This window comes from Myotis davidii, unplaced genomic scaffold, assembly GCF_000327345.1.
Source record: "Myotis davidii unplaced genomic scaffold, ASM32734v1 scaffold533, whole genome shotgun sequence".
Taxonomy (NCBI): domain Eukaryota; kingdom Metazoa; phylum Chordata; class Mammalia; order Chiroptera; family Vespertilionidae; genus Myotis; species Myotis davidii.
In genome coordinates this window covers 133-20,986 of record NW_006285996.1, presented here as the reverse complement: position 1 = coordinate 20,986, position 20,854 = coordinate 133, and the positions used below count along the sequence as shown (strand labels likewise).

At 39.1% G+C, this 20,854-nt stretch overlaps 1 protein-coding gene across 1 annotated transcript in view; it reads left to right on the top strand.

Moving 5' to 3' along the window:
* NUFIP1 (nuclear fragile X mental retardation protein interacting protein 1) overlaps window positions 1-15,451 on the top strand; it is a 39,164-nt gene extending 23,713 nt beyond the window's left edge. Inside the window, exons 7-8 of the mRNA XM_006757184.2 lie at window positions 6,946-7,139; window positions 15,240-15,451. Coding sequence (XP_006757247.2) covers window positions 6,946-7,139; window positions 15,240-15,436 — 391 coding nt within the window. The 3' untranslated portion in view covers window positions 15,437-15,451. The remainder of the gene's footprint in view (window positions 1-6,945; window positions 7,140-15,239) is intronic.
* Window positions 15,452-20,854: the final 5,403 nt, after the last annotated feature.

Genomic DNA, 20,854 nt, shown 5'->3' with positions numbered 1-20,854 from the left:
GCAGATTCCCCTGCCTTGTTTGGGGTTTGGAGGTGGCCAGATGAGGCCCAGCTGTGAAGCAGTGCAAGTTGCTGTGGGGCCTTGGGCCTTCTCTTGGATGTTGTGGGTCTCTTTGACCCAGCTGCAGATTGTTAGGTAATTTTCAGATTGCAAAGGGCCAGGCCTTTCATATGCAAAAGCCTCTGCCACAACTTGGGTCGGGCGGGGTCTCAGGGGATCAACAGGGCAGAGCAAGCAGCTATGGCTGATCCTCAGGCCTGCTTGCCCTAAGGGGCCCCCCATCTCAGTGTCCCGGTAATCGCTGCAAGAGAAAGCTGCCCTCAAGTTCTGAGTTCTGCCCACTGACAGACAGTCCAATTTCTCCCTTTATGAGTCCTGGGTCCCCAGAGACTTCCTGGAACTGGAGTTCAGAGCAGTCAGGGGCTTGTCGCTCCCTCCTGATTCAAAAAGACAGCCGTGTCCTCAGTCGCCAGCCCTTGCCGCGTGTGCCTCAGTACCTCTGCCCTTTACTTCTGCAGCTCCTCTGAGTCTCAGTGTGCTTTTCTCTTTCCTTCTAGTTGTAGAATTTCCACTCAGCCAGCCTTCCTATAGTTCTGGATGATGTCCGTTTTGTCTTTTAGTTGTATTTTTGAATTTGTTGTGGGAGGCAGCAATTTCCGGTGTTTACCTATGCTGCCATCTTGGTTTTTTCCCTAACAGTACTTTCGTGCTTTTCTTGATTGGTAGGAATTATTTACTTACTAGTAAATACAGTCCTTTTTGGAGTAGAATATATGTATTGCCCTGTTATCTCATAGTTTGTGTCTTGCCATTTTGCTTCTTAATGGGTGTCCTTTAAGAAAAAAAAAAATACAGTAGTTGCCCAGCTAACAAGGCTCAGTAGTTGAGCGTCGACCTATGAACCAGGAGGTCACAGTTCGATTCTTGCTCCCCTGGGTTGTGGGCCAATCCCCAGTATGGGGGCATGCAAGAGGCAGCCAAGCAATGATTCTATGTCATCATTGATGTTTCTAATTCTCTCTTCCTCTCCCTTCCTCTCTGAAATCAATAAAAATATATTTAAAAAAATACATCAGTCAGTTGCTCAGACATCTGGGTATAGCTGTGTTTCAGTTAGACATATCTGCTGATCTTGACAAGGCTCAGTTAAAGGTGGGTGTTGATTAACTGATGGCTGATCTAACCTGGCTGATGACTGGGATGCCTAAATCCAGGGTGGGGGACGTCCTGTCCAAGGGCTGGATGAGGCCCGTGAAATCATTTGGTCTGGTGTTGCCAAGACATTAGGGGTGAGTTAATTAAATGTTTGCCCAAATATAGCAGACTAATTTTTAAGTTGATAATTTTGTATGGCCTGTGAATGATGTTATAAATATCCAAATAGCCCTGGCAGAAGAAAGATTGCCCACCCCTGGAATAGTTACCGTTAGTTTTAATTCTGTAAAACATTTATAGAACAAACATCATTCTTAGAAAAATCTCCCAGCAACTAGAAAACGAGGAAACACTTTCCAGCTTGTTTAAATAGGCCAGTATAATCTCGATATCCAAACCTAGTATTATGATAAAGGCAAGTCACAAGCAAATATCTTTTAAGCGGAAGCATAAAAATCCTTTAAAAAATGTTAGCAGCCCTAGCTGGTTTCCTCAGTGGTTAGAACATTGGCCCATGGACTGAAGGGTCTCAGGTTCCATTCCAGTCAAGGGTATGCACTTCACCTTGGTTGCAGGCTTGATCCTCAGTCCTGGTTGTGGCTTGTGGCATGTGCATGAGGCAACCAATGGATGTGTCTCTCTCACATCTGTGTTTCTCTCTCTGTGTCTCTCCCCCTCCCTTCCATTCTCTCTAAAAAAATCAATGGGAAAAAATATCCTTGGGAGAGGATTAACGACAACAAAAAAAAATGTTAGCAAATCAATCTGGCAATATGAGAAAAGGATATACTTCATTGCCAAATGGGATTTATTCCAGGAGCAAGATTAGATTTGGTGTTTGAAAATCAAATGTTCTTCACTACATTAACAGAATGAGGGAGGAAAATAATGGGATTATCTTAATAAAATAAAAGAAATTTATATAGTTTAACATCTATTCATGAAAAAGAAACTCTAAACAAACAAGAATAAGAGATAATTTCCTTAGTCTAATAAAGGATGGCTACAAACAACCTACAGCCAATCATACTTATTAGTGAAATACTGATCATTTTCCCCCTGAGGTTGGAAACAAGATAAGGATATCCATCTGCTATTACCACTTTTATTCAGCATTATATTGGAGATCCGAGGCAGTGTAGTAAAGCAGGAAAAAACTACATATAAAATTTGAAAAGAAAGAAGTAAAACTGTCAATTTTTAGAGTTGACATGATTGTATATGTAAAAAAATCTAAACAAATATGCAATTAGCATTAATAAGTGACTTTAGCAAGGGTGCCAAATACATAGAAGTATTTTAAAAAATCAATATATTAGTGAAAATAATATATTCTGTATATTAGCAGTAGAATTTAGAAAATTAAATTTTAAAAGATACTATTTACAGTAGCATCAAAATATATACCTAAGACTATATCTAACAAGAGATTTGCAAAACTTCTGTTATGAAAACTATAAAACATGGCTCAGAAAAATTAAAGTCCTAAATAAATGGAGGGGATATATAATGTTCATGGACTGGAAGACTCAATGTGATTATATCAGTTCTCCTTAAATTGCTCCTAATCAAAATCCTAGCAAGTTGGATTTTTTTTTTTTTGCAAGGGTATGGGTGGTAGGATGGTGAAAGAGGGCAGAACTGATAAACTTTAAAATTTATGTGAAAATGCAAAAGTTCTAGAATAGCTGGGAAAGTTAGAGTGATAAAGATAGTGTAGTGTTGGCTAATACCACAGTCTCAGATCTATGTATACTGAGATACTATAGTCAGAACAATCACCTGACTATGACAAAGGTACAGTATGATGCAATGGAATAAGGATAGTGGTTGTGTGTGTGTGTGTGTGTGTGTCCGTTTTGTTTTTGTTAATCCTCACCTGAGGATATTTTTTCCATTGATTTTTTAGAGAGAGTGGAAGAGAGAGAGAGGAGGTGGCTGGGAGGGGCAGGGCAGGGATGGAAAGGTGTGTGAGACACATCAGTTGATTGCCTCCTACAGGAGCCCCACTTAGGGCAAACCCTGTGGTGGACAGGCTGACACTCTAACCACTGAGCGAGCACACCAGCCAGGGCAAGGAGGGTGTGTTTTAACCTTTTCCTTTTAAACTTTTGTGTCTGTGTATTTAAAAGTGTATTTCTTTATTGACTATATAATTTGGACATTTTAAAAAATCCAGGCTGAAATGTTTACCTTTTATAGCTAGGGTTTAGTTTATTTACATTTAATGTAATTACTAATATATTTAGGTTTCAGTCTACCATGGTCCTATTTGTTTTACATTTTTTCCAATTTTTTTGTTTCCTTTCCTTCTTTTGGATTAGTTAAATAATTGCTAATATTATATTTACTTCTCAATTAGCTTTTTAGTTATAATTACTAGAGGCCCGGTGCATGAAAATTCATGCATTGGAGCGGGGGTCCCTCAGCTCGGCCTGCCCCTTCTCACAGTCTGGGAGTCCTCAGGGGCAGGAGGTGACCCAGCGATCAGAGGAAGGTGGTGCCCCATCACACCTCTGCTACTGCCACTGCCGGCAGCGCAAGCCTTGGATGGCCCTGGTTTCCTGAGCCTCGGACTGCCCTGGGCGGCTGTGCAGCCGTCATATAAGGCTTGCCCGCGCCTCGGGCCGCCCCAGCGGGGCTGAGGGGACTGGATGCTGCCATCTTGTGGTTGTGGGTGCCGCCACCTTTGAGGGCGGGGCACTCAGCATATTCCCTCTTTATTAGATAGGATTCCTAATCTCTCCACTTTAAGTGCATCTATGTTTTTTATTTTCATTAAATGTTGATTAAATAAACTCTCCTTTTAAATGAGTGTCAAACAGTGGTGTAATAGAACTAATCCCTCAAAGGCGGGGTGGAATGCAAATACTAAATAACTGTTTTTTCAATTAAGTCTTACTGATCTCATCAGTTAAAGGATCATCCTAACTCATTACTTATTAGTGATTACCTTAAAGATGATCATTCAAAAGTGATCTGTGGTCACGTGCAGGCAGCATCTCTGATTGGATACAGGGAAGGCATCTGTGAGTGGGAGCCTGAGGAAAGTGACCTCTCTTCATTATCCTCATGGTAATGGTGGGTTAGAGGCAGCAACATTATTTGTTTTGGCTTTGATGACTCTGTTGAGGTATTAGAACAACATTTCTGGATGGAAATTGGTCCATGGTTCTCTATAAAATTTGGAGCATATATGTGACTGGAGGCCCGGTGCACGAAATTCATGCTCTGGGGCGGGGGTTGTCCCTCAGCCCAGCCTGCACCCTCTCCAATCTGGGACTGCTGGCTCTTAACCATTCGCCTGCCTGCCTGATCACCCCCTAACCACTCCCCTACCTGCCTGATCACCCCCTAACCGCTCCCATGCCAGCCTGATTGACACCTAACTGCTCCCCTGCCGGCCCGATCGCCCCCAACTGCCCTCCTCTGCTGGCCTGGTCACCCCCAACTGCCCTCCCCTGCTGGCCATCTTGTGACAACATGGGGACGGCCATCATGTGATGATGTGGGGGCAGCCATCTTGTGATGTCATGGGGCGGCCATCTTGTGATGATGTGAAGGCTTGAGGGTTAATTTGCATATTACCCCTTTATTATATAGGATTTTTTGGAATGAGACCTTGTAAAAATTATGGTGAATCTAAAAGGATTAAGAACTCATGCATTGCAGAGATATTAAATGAATACGGGAACAGGTGAGCAGGAATTCTTCCCAGGGTTGTGTCTCATGGAATCAAAAAATGAAGCTGAAGTGTGGATCAGAGGAGTTCAAAACAAGGCAGGAGTTTTTTGCAAACCAACATAGTCTCCCCAGCATTCTGCTCTTCCCCTTATATCTGCTAAAGGCCTGCTCTTTGTCTATCTGTGCCGCTCTCTGATTGGTTTCTGGCCTTTTTGCAACATTTTATTTTGCACTTGTAAGAAAAACGTCTTTGTTTCAAAACACCCTGTTTTTCTGCAAAACATTTTTTTGTTTGTTTCAGCTACTCCACGATTCCTCCTTCTTCTACTCCTAACCCTATCTACTAATTCTGCTTTAACTCCTCTCAGTAATAACTACCATTTATTAAGGGCCCAGTATGTTAATTTGTTCTAGAAGCACTTCGTGGTAATTCTCTACATCTCTATGGTTCCCATTCTACATACAGATGAGGGAGTAAATGGACTCAGGGTTATTAATATTGTCAAAGACACAACCAGAAGATGGCAAAATTAACCCAGATTTCTAGTTTTTATACTCCTAACTGCAGTCTCCATTATTAATGGAGAAATGAATTTTGCCTGATGACAAATTAGGATAAGCATATGTATCTTTGTGAAAACTCAGCCCCACCAAAGGATACCTTATATTATAGTCTACTGGGAATAGACTTGTTTGTTTTTTTGTTAGTCCTCACCCGAGGATGTTTTTCTCATTGATTGGGAGGGAGGGAAGCGGGGGGGAGAGAGGGAGAGCGAGAGAGAGAGAGAACATGGTGAGAGAGGCGGGGGGAAGAGAGAGAGAGAGAGAGAGAGAGAGAGAGATTAGTTGCCTCCTGCACTTGCCCTGCCTGGGAGTCAACCTGCAACCCAGGTACATGCCCTTGACCGGAAATCGAACCTGAGACCCTTTGGTGCCCAAGTGGATGATCTATCCATTGAGCCACATCAGCCAGGACATAAACCTTTTTTTTTTTAATGGCCTTTTTTTGCCATGGCCGGTGTGGTTCCATTGGTTGGGCGGCATCCGTGCACCAAAAGATTACCAGTTTGATTCTCAGGGCACATGCCCAGGTTTCAGGCCGATCCCCCATAGGGGGTATGCAGGAGGCAGCTAATCGATGCTTTGCTCTCACATTGATGTTTCTCTCTCTCTCTCTCTCTCTCTCTCTCTCTCTCTCTCTCTCTCTTTCTCCCTCTAAAAAATCAATTAAAAAATTAAAAAATAATAAAATGACCTTTTTTTCTCTATACATAGTTTACATTAGAATATGCTGACATAGTATTTGTTTTCCTTCTAAGAGGAGTAATTGTAGTGGTTGAGAGGGCACTGAATTTGAGGTAGCTGTGAAATTGTGCTCAGTCTATAAGTTATCCTCCTGTAAAGTAAATAGTACCCGTCTAACTAATTTCAAAGAGCTGTCATGAAAATTAAACAAGGCAGTATATTTGTAAATGCTTCAGAAACTTTCAGGCTCCTTAAAAATGAGTAGATAAAAGTTGGCACACTTTTTAAAAATTGATTTCAGAGAGGAAGGAAGAGGGAGTGAGAGATAGAAACATCAGAGAGAATCATTGATTGGTGGCCTCCTACATGCTCCACACTAAAGGCATGTGCTCTGACCAGAAATGAAACCATGACCTCTTGGTTCATGGGTCAAAGCTCAACCACTAAGCCATGCCGGCAGGGCAAAACTTAACACACTTTATAAGTATGAGAAACACTTTTTTATGTACAATAGGAATGAAAGAAAACTGCCTGTTAAATTCACCTGCTATTGATTATACAACATAGCCCAATTTCAGAAGTATTAAAATATGGGAAGCAATGTGCATCTTGGAATTGATAAAATATGGTATATTGTGGTGTGTTACTCTTTTGAAGTTCTTCCATAGAGTTCTCTGTGTTTGGAAACCATTGAATTTATTTTATCCTGGTCTCTTTAATGAACTAGGCTACAAGTGATTGATTGACAGATTTCTTTTGCATGCAGTAGACTTTTTCAAATATTTTTTGCAAGGTCAGTGTCATTTATATTAAAAATAGCATATATCTTTTTTTCTTTTTCTTTTTTTTTTTTTCCTCCAGTAAGATGAAGGGAATGTCCAGACATTCACAGATGGCAAAGATCAGAAGTTCTGGCAGACATCACAAGTGGGAAAATGACTGTGCCGGACAGAGAACAGCCATCGGATCAAGCAATTCCTTGGTTGATTCAAAGCCTGAAGGTCCACCCAAGGCAAATGCAGACCCTCTGAGTGTTTTGGTAAATACTGATTCTGGTAAGTTAATCCGGGAAAAGGTGTGTTTGTAAGTATAGGCAATGATGCTGAGGTAGATTCTTGGCAGCATTGTTTGTAGAGAGTTTAATGGCAAATATGTAAAAATGTAGAATGATGCTTTTGCTTTTATTTTATTACAGAAATTCCTTGTAAAAAACCTCATTTCAGGACATCTTTTCTGAACTGGGGGTAGATGTATGAGGCAGACAAGATGTGGAAGAAAGATAATATATGTTGGACAATTTCCATAGTATGATGTAATCTATTACCTTTCCTTCCAATAGCATTGGGTGGCTTTATCTAATTGCATGTGTTTCCTCATTTGCAAAGGAGTATTATTAGTGAGTGGGCTAACGTTACATTGTAGGTTTGCCAGCAGCCTCTGTTCAGCCTGGAAAATAGTGGCTTCACATGACAGATTATTGAACTTGTTTCCTTATAATAAACCTTTTACATATGTACTGTTAAGAACTCTGTAATATTGAGTGGTCTTTGTTGCTTTTGTTTTGTTAGCTTTGGTAGATGGATAATTCTGTTTTCTCATTTTATAAAGAAAATTTCTTAATCCTCACCTGAGGATATGTTCATTGATTTTAGGGAGAGAAAAAAGGAGAGAGAAAGAAAGAAATATCGATGTGAGAGAGAAACATTGATGTGAGAGAGAAACATTGATCAGCTGCCTGCTATGCACCCCCACTGGGGATCAGAACCCGAAACCTACATATGTGCCCTGACTGGGAATCGCACCCACAACCTTTTGGTGTATGGGACAGCGTTTCAACAAGCTGAGCAACCCAGCTGGGGCTGTTTTCTCATATTTCTCATAAAGAAGTATTTCAGTATGTGCTAATCTGGTGAAATAGCAATGAAAAGATGATTATATATATCTTGCTTTTACTTAAACCTGTAGCTAGGTCTTTAAGAGACACTTTAGATAAGAGCAACAGTAATAAAAACCTTTCATCCTCATTTTGTGGGGGAAATTCCATGTAAACTCATGTTATCCTTTACCTCAGATTTTTTCTGGATGTTTACATTTTCCAAATCAGTGTTTAGACAAACTGGTTTTTCAACTTTTCATTACAGGTTCACTACAGAAAACCACATGTGCCATTTTTTTTTCAGATGCCCTAAATATTCTCTCCAGTATATTAGCCTTATACTTGTTTGGAAGCAGCTTCCTTCACCTTGGGCCAGAGCCAGTCAAATCCAGTTGTGTGCTAATTATTCAGGGTGCAGCACAGCAGTGTGATAATGGTGTTGTTTGTGCTCTCATGTAGCACTTAACACTTCTCAGCATAAAGCTGACTTTCAGAATGGAGATCTCCCAATTCCTTCTATTTTTTTGCCTTTTTTTTTCTTGGCTCAGAATCTAATCCAGACATTAGCATTCACATTTTAGATAAGACAACAGTTCTTAATCTTTATAAACCTCATATCATACTTAGAAAATCTTTACCTGAGCCCTCCTTTTTGTAATACTTGGTAGTTTGTCAACTCTCACTAATTGTGCAGATGCTTTAAACGTAGGATTGACAGTGTTTCAAGGGGAAGCATATCATTTGGAGTCTCCCAGTTTATCACTTTTGAGTATGGCCTGTTGTCACTAGATTTTCTTTTAAACTTTTTGGTATCTCATTTGTTTGGACCACGTTTATTTTGTTGCTGTTCTTTCAATATACATACAACATGTTTTATGGTTTTCCTGGCCTGTGGTTTTAATAAGTTTTCACTGAGCACGAAAGAAAGGAGCTGGTCAGTAATGTGTCCTTGAGCATTGCTGACTGAAGCGCCTCAGCAGCCACAAAACAAAAAGGACCCAGTTTGTCATTCATTCATTGTGATATAGCTATTATAGAACACTGACTAGGACAGCATTCTTTGCACTGACATAAGCTAAATGGGCTTCTGTTGTTTAAAAGGTAGATGTTAAAGAAAATAAGCAGGCCTAGCACACCTGCTGTCATGAATGCCCATTGTTGAATATCTGTTTTTGAGTTGGAAACCATAAAACCAAGTTTGCATTTTTTAAGGATGATTTTTTTCAATAGATAGCATTTTCTTTACAAGACTTAATTTGAAAATGTTCTTGAGGTTAGACTAGAGCAGCCGTGGGCAAACTACGGCCCGCGGGCCAGATCCGGCCCATTTGAAATGAATAAAACTAAAAAAAAAAAGACTGTACCCTTTTATGAAATGATGTTTACTTTGAATTTATATTAGTTCACACAAACACTCCATCCATGCTTTTGTTCCGGCCCTCCGGTCCAGTTTAAGAACCCATTGTGGCCCTCGAGTCAAAAAGTTTGCCCACCCCTGGACTAGAGCATATAACTAACTGTGTTTTGTTCCATAAGGGCAATAGCAAATGGTAGGAGGATGCCCTGCTGGTGTAGCTCAGTAGTTGAGCATCAACCTATGAATCAGGAGGTCACGGTTCCATTCCCGGTCAGGGCACATGCCCACGTTGTGGGCTCGTTCCCCAATGGGGGGGCATGCAGAAGGCAGCTGATGGATGATTTTCTTTCATCATTGATGTTTCTATCTCCCCCTCTCCCTTCCTCTCTGAAATCAATAAAAATATATTTTTTTAAAAAGAAAAGAAAATGGTAGGAAGAGAGACAAGTAAAGAAATAAATTGTAGAAAGAAGCCAGATATGAAGCTTTTACAACTAGTGTGGAGAGTTGGGCAAGGCATTCAGAAGGCAATTTTTTTTTTCTGTTTTCATTTTCATAGGGATTTACTGAGATCTTGCTTTTTGCTTGTCTAGCACTATGATTCAGAGAAGTCTCTCTCTGCCTTCAAGAAACTCAGTCTAGTGATAGGTTTTAGATTATTGTATTATATTTTTGGTTAGTGGGAATATGATATGTATACATGAGAAGTGAGATTTACCATAAGAAAAGTTATCAGTAGTGTTTTAACAGTAAGAGAAATTATTTGAGCTGGTATTTTATAATCATTTTAAAGTTTAATTTAATCATCTTCATTGCTACTGTTTTTATAGTGACGGTTTTAGTTTAGAGAAATGTTTTGGCTGTTTTTATTAAAAAGTGAGTGAAGCCCTCGCTGGTTTGGCTCGGTGGATAGAGCATTGGCCTGTGGACTGAAAGGTCTCAGGTTCAATTCCGGTCAAGGACACATGCCCGGGTTGTGGGCTCGCCCCATAGTGGGGGTCATGCAGGAGGCAGCTGATCAATTGTTCTTTCTCATCATTGATGTTTCTGTCTCTCTTTTCCCTCTCCCTTCCTCTCTGAAATCAATAAAAAAAAATGTTACATATAGAAAAAAGTGAGTGAAGCCCTAGCCGGTTTGGCTCAGTGGATAGAGCATGATATTGCGGACCAGAGGGTCCTGGGTTCAATTCCCGTCAAGGGCATGTACCTCAGTTTAGGCTACTCCTTGGCCCGGGCCCTGGTCGAGGCATGTGCAGGAGGCAGCCAATCGATGTGTTTCTCTCACATCGATATTTCTCTGTCTTTCCCTCTAAAAATCAATGGAAAGATATCCTTCGGTGAGGATTAAAAATAAAAAGGTGAGTGAAGTTTGTTGAGTGTTATTCTGTCAGCTAGTACAGTGTCTTTGGCATAGTCTTTCCAGGGTAGCTTCTCAAAATGCCTCTGTTAGAACTGGTAGGTGTGTCTGGAGGGCTTTGGAAACAGCTTTCTCTTTTGAGATGAAAAGTCACCTTACTAAACGTTTTGATCAAGTCAAAAGGGATAGCAGCCCTTTTCAAAGTGTTATTTTGTGTGGTGGATTTCCAATACACAGTTAAGGGGGAATAAAATAGGGAAGGAGTTGTTCATTTGTGTGAATTCCTAACTCTTACCTTTGGGAAGGCAGTCAGGTATAGTGAGCTTCGTGACACTCCTAGTAATCATGATAACACCAAACATCAAGATTGTGGTTTTACCATTCTCCAATTAAAGAGACTAGACCAGAGTTTTTTGGAGAAATAATTGAAGTTTGGGAAAGGGAAAATATAAGGTGAGCCTAGAGCAGGGGTGGGCAGACTTTTTGACTTGAGGGCCACAATGGGTTCTTAAACTGGACCGGAGGGCCGGAACAAAAGCATGGATGGAGTGTTTGTGTGAACTAATATAAATTCAAAGTAAACATCATTACATAAAAGGGTACGGTCTGTTTGTTCAATAGTTTTATTCATTTCAAACGGGCCGTAGTTTGCCCATGGCTGGCCTAGAGCATTTAATACAGTGCCAGACAGGAAGAAAGTGCTCAAAAAACATTAGGATGTGGGAATGTCAGAAGGATATAAGGACCAACTGGAAGTGCTCCCAATGGCTAAACTTGTAACAATTTTGAGCTACAACATAAATAGTAATAGATTATAGCCAAAAGAATACAATAGATATTCATGGGTCTATACTGATATAAATAAATGTGGGGAGGAGGGACAACTCTTTTTTATAGAAGAATTTCAATAATAATTGTAGAAGGGTTAGGGAGAAATAGAAAGTCACCATTAGAACACCACAGTAATATTTGTTTCAGGCAAGAGCCACTGGTGAATGGTACTTTAAGGTAAAATAGAGTATTTATATAGCCTCAAAATATCTCCCCCAAATATTAGGTAGTGATGTTGAACAGGCAGTTAGATTATTTTGGAGTTTAGGGGAAAATTGAAGGCTGCAGGTATAAATGTATAATTCACCGGCATCTAGGTAGTATTTTAAAATTTGAGATAAAATGGAATCATAGGAGGAGGCAAAAAGAAAAACTCAATGAGAATTGGAACTAGGGGCACTTGAAAAATTTGGAAGTTGGTCAGTGAGGAGGATTCAGTAGGGAGACTGGGAAAGCAGAGCTAAGAGAAGAGGGTCTGGAAGCCACATGAATAAAATGTTTTTTAAAAGGTAAAACATGAGCCCTGGCCAGTGTGGCTCAGTTGGTCAGAGCGTTGTCTCATGCACCGAAGGGTCATGGGTTCAATTCCTGGCCAGGGCACATATCTAGGTTGTGGGTTTGATTCCTGGTCATTGTATATATGGGAGGCAGCAGATCAATGATTCTTTCTCATCATTGATGTTTCTGTCTCTGCCTCTCCATTCCTCTCTGCAATCAATAAAAATGTATTTTAAAAAAAGTAAAACGTAATTACTGTCAAATGTTGTCACTAAGTTAAATAAGATGTGAACCGAGAAATGACCTCTAGATTTGTCAACATGGAAGAAGCAGGTTAATTTTGGCAGGAAAAGCTTCACTGGTGTGGAGGGCCTGAAAGACAAATTGGAGTAAATTCTGGAGTGGGTCAGACAGCTGTAGGAAATTTCAGGCCCAGATGATTTCTTGGTGAATTTTATCAAATAGCTGTTTGGAATTTTGCTGTAAAAGGGAGCAGTGAAATGGAGCTGTTAGTGTAAAGAAGACATTTATTAACATTGTTATTGACCAAAGAGACATTTTAATAGGATGGCTTCATTATTTAAAATTAAATTTATTGAGATGACATTGGTCAACATGATCATATAGGTTTCAGGTATGGGTCTCTATGTTACAAGATCACATATTGCACTGTGTGCCCACCACCCAAAGTCAGATTTTCTCCTATCATCATATGGTGAGACCACATTTACCACCCCCCTTTTCCCATTGGCAGCCACCACACTGCTGTTTGTGTTCACAAGTTTGTTTTAAGCTTCTTCTATTGAACGGCTATCTCCTTTTTGTCCCTGTCTTATATACTGACTTATTTCACTTAGCATAATGTTCTCAAGGTCCATCCATGTTGTAAATGGAGCTATTCCATCCTTTCTTATGGCTGAGTAGTATTCCACTGTGTGTATGAACCACATCTTCTTTATCTACTCCTTTATCGCAAGACACTTAAGTTGTTTCCATGTCTTGGCCACTGTGAATAATGCTGCAGTAAACATAGGGGTGCATATATCATTGCAAATACGTAATTTCCAGTTTTTTGGATATATACCCAGGAAAGGGATTGCTAGCCCATATGGTAGCTCTATTCTTAATTTTTTGAGGAATCCCCAGACTACTTTCCATAGTGGTTGTACCAGTCTATATTCCCACCAGCAGTGAATGAGGGTTCCCTTTTTTCCACAACCTCAACACTGGTTATTGCTTGTCTTGTTGATAATAGCCGCTCTAACACGTGTGAGGTGGTATCGCATTGTAGTTTTGATTTGCATTTCCCTAATTGCTTAGTGAGGTTGAACATTTTTTTCATATATCTATTGGCTGCTCATATGTCTTCTTGGGAGAGGTGTTTCCAGGTCCTCTGCCTACTTTTTGATTGGGTTGTTTGTTGGTGTTGAGTTTTATGAGTTCTTTATATATTTTAGAAATTAAACCTTTGTCAGAGCTGCTGCTTGCAAATACTATCTCCCATCTGGTTGGCTGCCTTTTTGTTTTATTGTTAGTTTCTTTTGCTGTGCAGAAGCTTTTTAGTTTGATACAGTCCCATTCATGTATTTTTGCCTTTACTTCCCTTGGAATGGCTTCCTTTAAGAAGAGGACTTTATATCTATAGGCGATATTCTAACTCTCTAGTAAAGACTTGGAATTTGGAGTCAAATGTTGTATACTAGTAATTGTGTTGCCTAAGGGAAAATTATCAGATTCTTTGAATTTGGTTTCACCACCTATAATTAATACTGAAAGTGATACCTCATAAGGTTGAAATGTGCTCATGCTTTTAAAGAACAGGTATTACCCTTTTTGGTATCTCTTTTTGGGTCTTAGAAGGAAATAATACAGTTTGGCCTGTCATCATTCAAATAATGGGATGAACAATGTCTATACTAATATTGTTGTAGATTGTTCTTAATCCATTGAAAATATATATCTATATTAATTATATTTAGAGAGATAGATAAAAACAATACATATTTCCCTTTCCCTTTATAAATCCAGGAGAAAAGGTGATAAGTTAGCATAAAAATGCCTGGCCGGTGCAGCTCAGTGGTTGAGCGTTCACCTATGAACCAGGTCACAGTTCAATTCCCGGTCATGGGGGTTGTGGGCTCAATCCCCAGTAGGGGGTGTGCAGGAGGCAGCCAATCAATGTTTCTCCCATCCTCTCTGAAATCAATAAAAAAAATTTATTTTAAAAATTGACAAGCAGTTTTTGGACAGTCTGGTGCTGGGCAGTGTGGATGGGTGGAGGAGAAAGGATTTAACTTCACTAGATTTAACCACTAGAAGGTAGTAGTTCCACATTCACAGAAGAGTATACTCCCATTTTCTATTGGCATGTTTTGCTTTCCCCTAGATTTAGTGAACATTAAATGCTGTCTTGAAACATCTCATATTGGTTGTGGGTTGAGTTAGTTCATTACATAGACAAGTTACTTATTGTCTTCATTCTTCGGTCAGGCTTTATTTTTATTGGTTGTTTTGAATACATTTAATATATTTTTAGAGCTGCCAAAAACAAATGTAATAGGTAGTGTCCTGGGGCTACAGCTAGGCTTGTTGGGCTCTGATCAAACACTTTACCTTTGGCAGGCTTTTGAGTACTTCAGTTCTCATGTGTGGCTTGTTTAGTTAAGTTCTTAGAAGTTCACATTCCAAATAATAAAAACTTTGGACAGATTAATTTCAGCAAAATTCTTTGATTAAGCTTTTAGCTATAGAATGGCATAACTACTATTTCCTTAAAACCAGTCTTAAAAATAACACAGGTAGATATTGTTATATTTTATTCCTACATATAATATTCAAAGTCTGATCCTAATCAAGGGAATTTAATACATTTCTGGTCTTTCTACTCTCTTAATGAAATTAATTAATAGCATACATAAAGTAAATACAATAAATTAATAGCAAAGACTGTAATTAAATTAATTTAAAGAAGGCCCAAATTCCATAATCTGTGAAATAACAGTTGTGTATAGCTTCCATTTGTCCCTGTGTCTTCTCTTTGGGGCAAATTACTTCTCTGATCATGAAGATTTAAACCAAGGAGAAATTTTTCAGGTCCTTTGAGTTTTGTTCTTTGGGAAGATTTAGGAAAAAACTCTTTTCCTAACATATGAGGGAGTGGGGGCTGTCAGTTTTCTTTTTATTGTGGTAGATATTTTTGGTATACTGTTTTACTCTTGGTTCTTTCTCTGTTTCAGAGTCTGATAAAGAGGAGAAACCACAAAGTACTGTCATACCCAAGGAAGTGACACCAGCCCTGTGCTCATTAATGAACAACTATGGCAGTCTGTCAGGGTCAGAGAGTGAGCCAGAAGGTAAGTTATGGCCTCAGTTGTTGCAATGGGTTTGTTTTATTTTGTTGCTTTTGCCTTTGATATATACTATGCATCAGTAGTGTCCATTCATGTGTATGTATCCGAGGAAATATGTGTCATGCACGTTCCTATTTGATATTTAAATTCCTATTTCATTTGATTCAGAAGTAAAGTTAACATGGAACAAAGGAAACAAATGGGGAAATGTATTGCTATTCTGGGAGAAAAAGGTAAACATAATGCAGTGAGAGAATGGGAAGAAGAGAGAATATTGATTAATGGTATTGAAGAAAATTCTAAAAGATATAACAAAGAAAGTTAATTTCTTGTCTCTACTCTCCCTGCATCTTTGGTGGGTAAAAAGAGGTACTTTATGACAGAGATGATGATAGACTTTCCTAAATATATATAGGGTATTGTTCTTCATAGAGCAAATTTACATAAATTACCTCACTTTTTAAAAAAATATATTTTATTGATTTTTTACAGAGAGGAAGGAAGAGGGATAGAGAGTTAGAAACATCGATGAGAGAGAAACATCGGTCAGCTGCCTCCTGCACATCTCCCACTGGGGATGTGCCTGCAACCAAGGTACATGCCCTTGACTGGAATCGAACCCAGGACCCTTCAGTCCGCAGGCCGACGCTCTATCCACTGAGTCAAACCAGTTTCCGCAAATTACCTCACTTTTTAACAAAGCAACCCTGTACTTGTGGTTGCATTAGTTTTAAAGGTTAGAAGAAATGAATCCTTTCAAGAGTCTGAGAAGTCAATTATGTTTTACCCTTAGAAATGATGATGAGTCAGTTTAATCTCTAGCATCTCTTAAAAGAGCTGTGAGTTGCCTTGGCTAGTGTGGCTCAGTTGATTGAATGTCATCCCATGCACCCAGAGGTTGCTCGTTTGATTCCGGGTCATGGCATGTGCCCAGGTTGTGGGCTTATATTTAAAAAGAGCTGTGAGTAGGCCATTGATCTGTTGCAGTGTCGTTTGCAGTTCTTAACCCAATGTTCCTATCAGTCGTTCAGGGCATATGCTTCATGAATAAGCCTGTGTCCTGCTGTTGTGGAAGTCTGACTCTTCATGGTAATTTTATTTAGGCTTTACCAACCATGAGAGAATTCATGTGTATGTATCGCAGGCCAAGATGAGTAATCACAGTAGGAAATGTACTGGAGATCAGAATATAGAGTCTAACAGTGAATATACAGAATGAAGGGGAGATTTGAATGTAAGTGGATGAGGATGGCAGCACTTTAATGTTGACTAGGCTAGAGAGAATCAGTGTTTGTATAGTTGGAAGATATTAAAGAAGAAAGAATTGGGTTTTAATATGAAAGATAATGTTTAGATCTATCTGTAATAGGAATTTTTTTTTTTTCTTTTTAAAATGGGTTCTGGTTTACAATGGTAGCTGGTTAAAAGCTACTTGTAGTTTTTGAAATACAAACTACTTTGGCTTTATCAGATAGTTGCCCTTTTTTAAAGAAAAAATGAAAGTAGTATTTATCTCTTTACTCTTGTTTCCAGTGCACTGATATGAAGATGGAGTTATTCTTTAAACACATATTACATTTTCTGCTTATCAGTTGTATTTATGACAGGTGATAGCAAAGAAAGCTATTACCAGATTACAGAATCCAGTAAAAACAAGCTGTGTGAATGCTTTCTTCTCTCTCTCTTAAGATAAAACATTTAATGCTTTTATACTCATGTCTTCATTTTGAGGCTACCACCTTTTTTTAACTAAAAGGAAGAAAAGAAACGAAGGGATCTTTGAGGTCCCACCCCTTCATTTCATAGAACCTTAAGCTTAGAATGGATAAGCTTCCAAAGCTAGTGTGAGGCTGAGCAGATGCAAAGGTTAAGTTTAGGGACTTAAACGTGTAAAGAAGCCAGCTATAGTGCCTTCCAGTAGAGCCTCTCTCTGTGTGGCATTTGTTGTCTTCTTGCACAGTAAGTCATAACCTTTTTTTTTAAATTGGGGTGACATTGGTTAATAAGATTTCATAGGTTCAAGTGAATGTTTTGATAACTACCATACTGTTATCTGTGCCTATGAGTTTCAGTTTTGAAATCATATAGTTCTTAGCTTTTTCTGATGGGCTTATTTTGCTTAGGATAATGTTCTCAAGGTCTATCCATGTTGTCACAAATGGCAGTATTTCATCTTTTCTTATGACTAAGTAATATTCCACAGTGTATATGAACCACATCATCTCTATCCAGTCCTTTATCGAAGGACACTTGTGTTGTCTCCATGTCTTGGCCACCATGAACAATGCTGAATGAACATAGGGTGCATATATCTTTGTGAATAAATGTTTTCGAGTTTTTCGGGTAGATACCCAGAAGAGGAATTGCTGGGTCATATGGTAACTCTATTCTTAATTTTTTGAGGAACAATCATAGTGGTTGTACCAGTTTACATTCCCACCAGCAGTGAATGAGGGTTCCCTCTTCTCCACAACCTCTCCAACACTTGTTATGAACTGTCTTGGTGATAATAGCCATTCTAACAGGTGTGAAGTGGTATCTCATTGTAGTTTTGATTTGCATTTCCCTAATAGTGGAGAAGAACATCTTTTCATATGAACATCTTTTCATATATCTGTTGGCTATTTGTATGTCTTCTTGGGAGAAATGTCTATTTTAAGTAGGCTGCCTATTTTTTAAAAATATATTTTATTGATTTTTTACAGAGAGGAAGGGAGAGAGATAGAGAGTTAGAAACATCGATGAGAGAGAAACATCGATCAGCTGCCTCCTGCACATCTCCTACTGGGGATATGCCTGCAACCAAGGTACAGGCCCGTGACTGGAATCGAACCCGGGACCCTTCAGTCTGCAGGCTGATGCTCTATCCATCGAGCCAAACCGGTTTCAGCGAGGCTGCCTAATTTTTAATTGGATTGTTTGTTTGGTGTTGACTTGTATGAGTTCTTTATATATTTGGATATTAACCTCTTGTCGGAGCTGTTCTTTGCAAATACGGCAAACCCTTGATTTGCGGGCCTTGGTTTAACAGACTTTGGATTGAATGGATAAGCTATCCAGTCCGTATGTCACTTGTGAAAATTAACAGCCTATTAATTTTAAAATGCTTTTAACCAAGATTTGCTGAGGATTTGTCATATATGGCCTTTATTATATTGAGTTACTTTCCTTCTATTCCTATTTTATGGAATGTTTTAATCATAAATGGGTGTTGTGTCTTATCAAATGCTTTTTCTGCATCTATTGATAAGGTCATCTGATTTTTATTCGTTGTTATGTTAATGTGGTGTATTACATTGATTGATTTGCATATGTTGAATCATCCTTATGCTCCTGGAATGAACCCAGGTTGGTTGTGATGTGTCATTTTTTTATGTATTGTATTTGATTTGCTAGTGTTCGTTTAGGATTTTTACATCTGTATTCATCAGGGATATAGGTCTTTAGTTTTCTTGGTTCATGTTATTCTTGCCAGATTTTGGTATCAGGGTTATGTTGGCCTCATAAAAGCTGTTAGGAAGTGTTGCCTCTAATTCAATTTTTTTTGGAAGAGTTTGAGAAGGATAGGTATTAAGTTTTCTTTGAATGTTTGGTAGAATTCACTGGTGAGGCCATCTGGTCCTTTTGTTTTTGGGGAGGTTTTTGATGGTTGTTTCAATTTCGTCATTGTTGATCAGTCTATTTAGATTTTCTAATTCTTCATGATTCAGTCTAGGAAGGTTATATATTTCTAGGAACTTACCCTTTTTTTCTAGATCATTGAATTTAGTGACATATAGTCTTTCATAGTATTCTAGTATGATCCTTTAGATATCTGTGATGTCTATGGTAACTCCTCTTTCATTTCTGATTTTGTTTATATGAGTCTTTCCTCTTTTCCTTAGTGATTTTAGCCACAGGGTTGTCAATTTTATTAATCTTTTCAAAGAGCCTGCTCTTTGTTGCATTAATTGTTCTCTATTTCATTCAATTCTGCTCTAATTTTTATTATTTCCTTCTAACTTTGAGTTGCTTTTGTTCTTTTTCTAGTTCTCTAAGATGTAATGTTTAAGTTGTTTACTTAGGATTTCTCTTGTTTCTTGAGATAGGCCTGTAATGATATAAACTTCCCTCTTAATACTACTTTCACTGCATCCCAGAAGTTTCGCATTGTCATTCCCATTTGTCTCTGTATATCTTTTAATCTCACCTTTAATTTCTTCACTAGAATTTGTGCAGTGGGACCCCTCGGTCTGGCATGTGGGATTAGGCCAAAACCGGCTCTCCGACATCCCCCAAGGGGTCTTGGATTGCAAGAGGGTGCAGGCCAGGCTGAGAGACCCCACTGGTGCACCATTGGAGCTGGGGAGGGACGTGGGAGGTTGGCCAGCTGGGGAGGGGTCGTGGGAAGGCTCCAGGGCGTGTCCAGTCCATCTCCCTCAGTCCTGATTCGGCTGGACCCCAGCAGCAAGCTAACCTACCAGTTGGAGCATCTGCCCCCTGGTGGTCAGTGCATGTCCCCCCCCCCCTGTGGTCAGTGTACGTCATAGCGAGCGGTCAATTATGTCCATTTGATCTAATGTGACATTTAAGGCGGATATTTCTTTTCTTTTCTTTTTAATATATTTTCTTGATTTCAGAGAGGAAGGGGAGAGAGAAATAGAAACATCAATTATGAGAGAGAATCATTGATTAGCTGCCTCCTGCACGCCCCACACTGGGGATCGAGCCCACAACCTCCCTGTCCAGGAGTCAAACCATGACCTCCTGGTTCATAGGTCAACGCTCAACCACTGAGCTATGCCTGCTCGGCAAGGCTGATATTTCTTTATTGATTTTCTGTTTGGTTGATCTGTCTACAGCTGGCAATGGAGTATTTCGGTCTCCAACTATGATAGTGTTTTCGTCAGTTTCTCCCTTTAGTTCTGTTAGTGTTGTTCTATATATTTTGGTACTCCCTGATAAGCTACATTAGTCTTCTTGATGGTAGTGTTCTTTTTATCATTATAAAATGTTCATCTTTGTCTCTTCCTACCTTGGTTATTTTGAGATATATTTTACTAGACATAAGTATGGCTATGCCTGCTTTTCTGTGGATGCTGTTTGCTTGGAGACAGCCTATCTCTATCTTCACAGATTAAATGTGTCTCCTGAAGGCAACATATTGGATTTTTTTTTTTTTTTTACCTAATCTGCTACTCTGTGCCCTTTTTATTAGTGAGTTCAGTCAATTTACTTTTAGGGTAATTATTGATATGTAACCCTTTTATCCTTTGTTTCCTATGCCTCCATTGGTTCTTTTTCTTTGTATTTCTGTTTGTTGTTTTTGTTTGACGGTATTCCATACTTCTTTCCTCTATTTCCTCTTTTTTTAAAGTTATGTGCCTCAGTTTGTTTTGTGTGTGTGTGTGTTTACCATTAGGTTTATGAAAAAGAAATGTCCATAATACAGTAGTCCTTTTTCTTTTGAATGCATCTGATCTCCATCCTCCGAAAATTCTGACCTTTTCCCCATCCCTTTT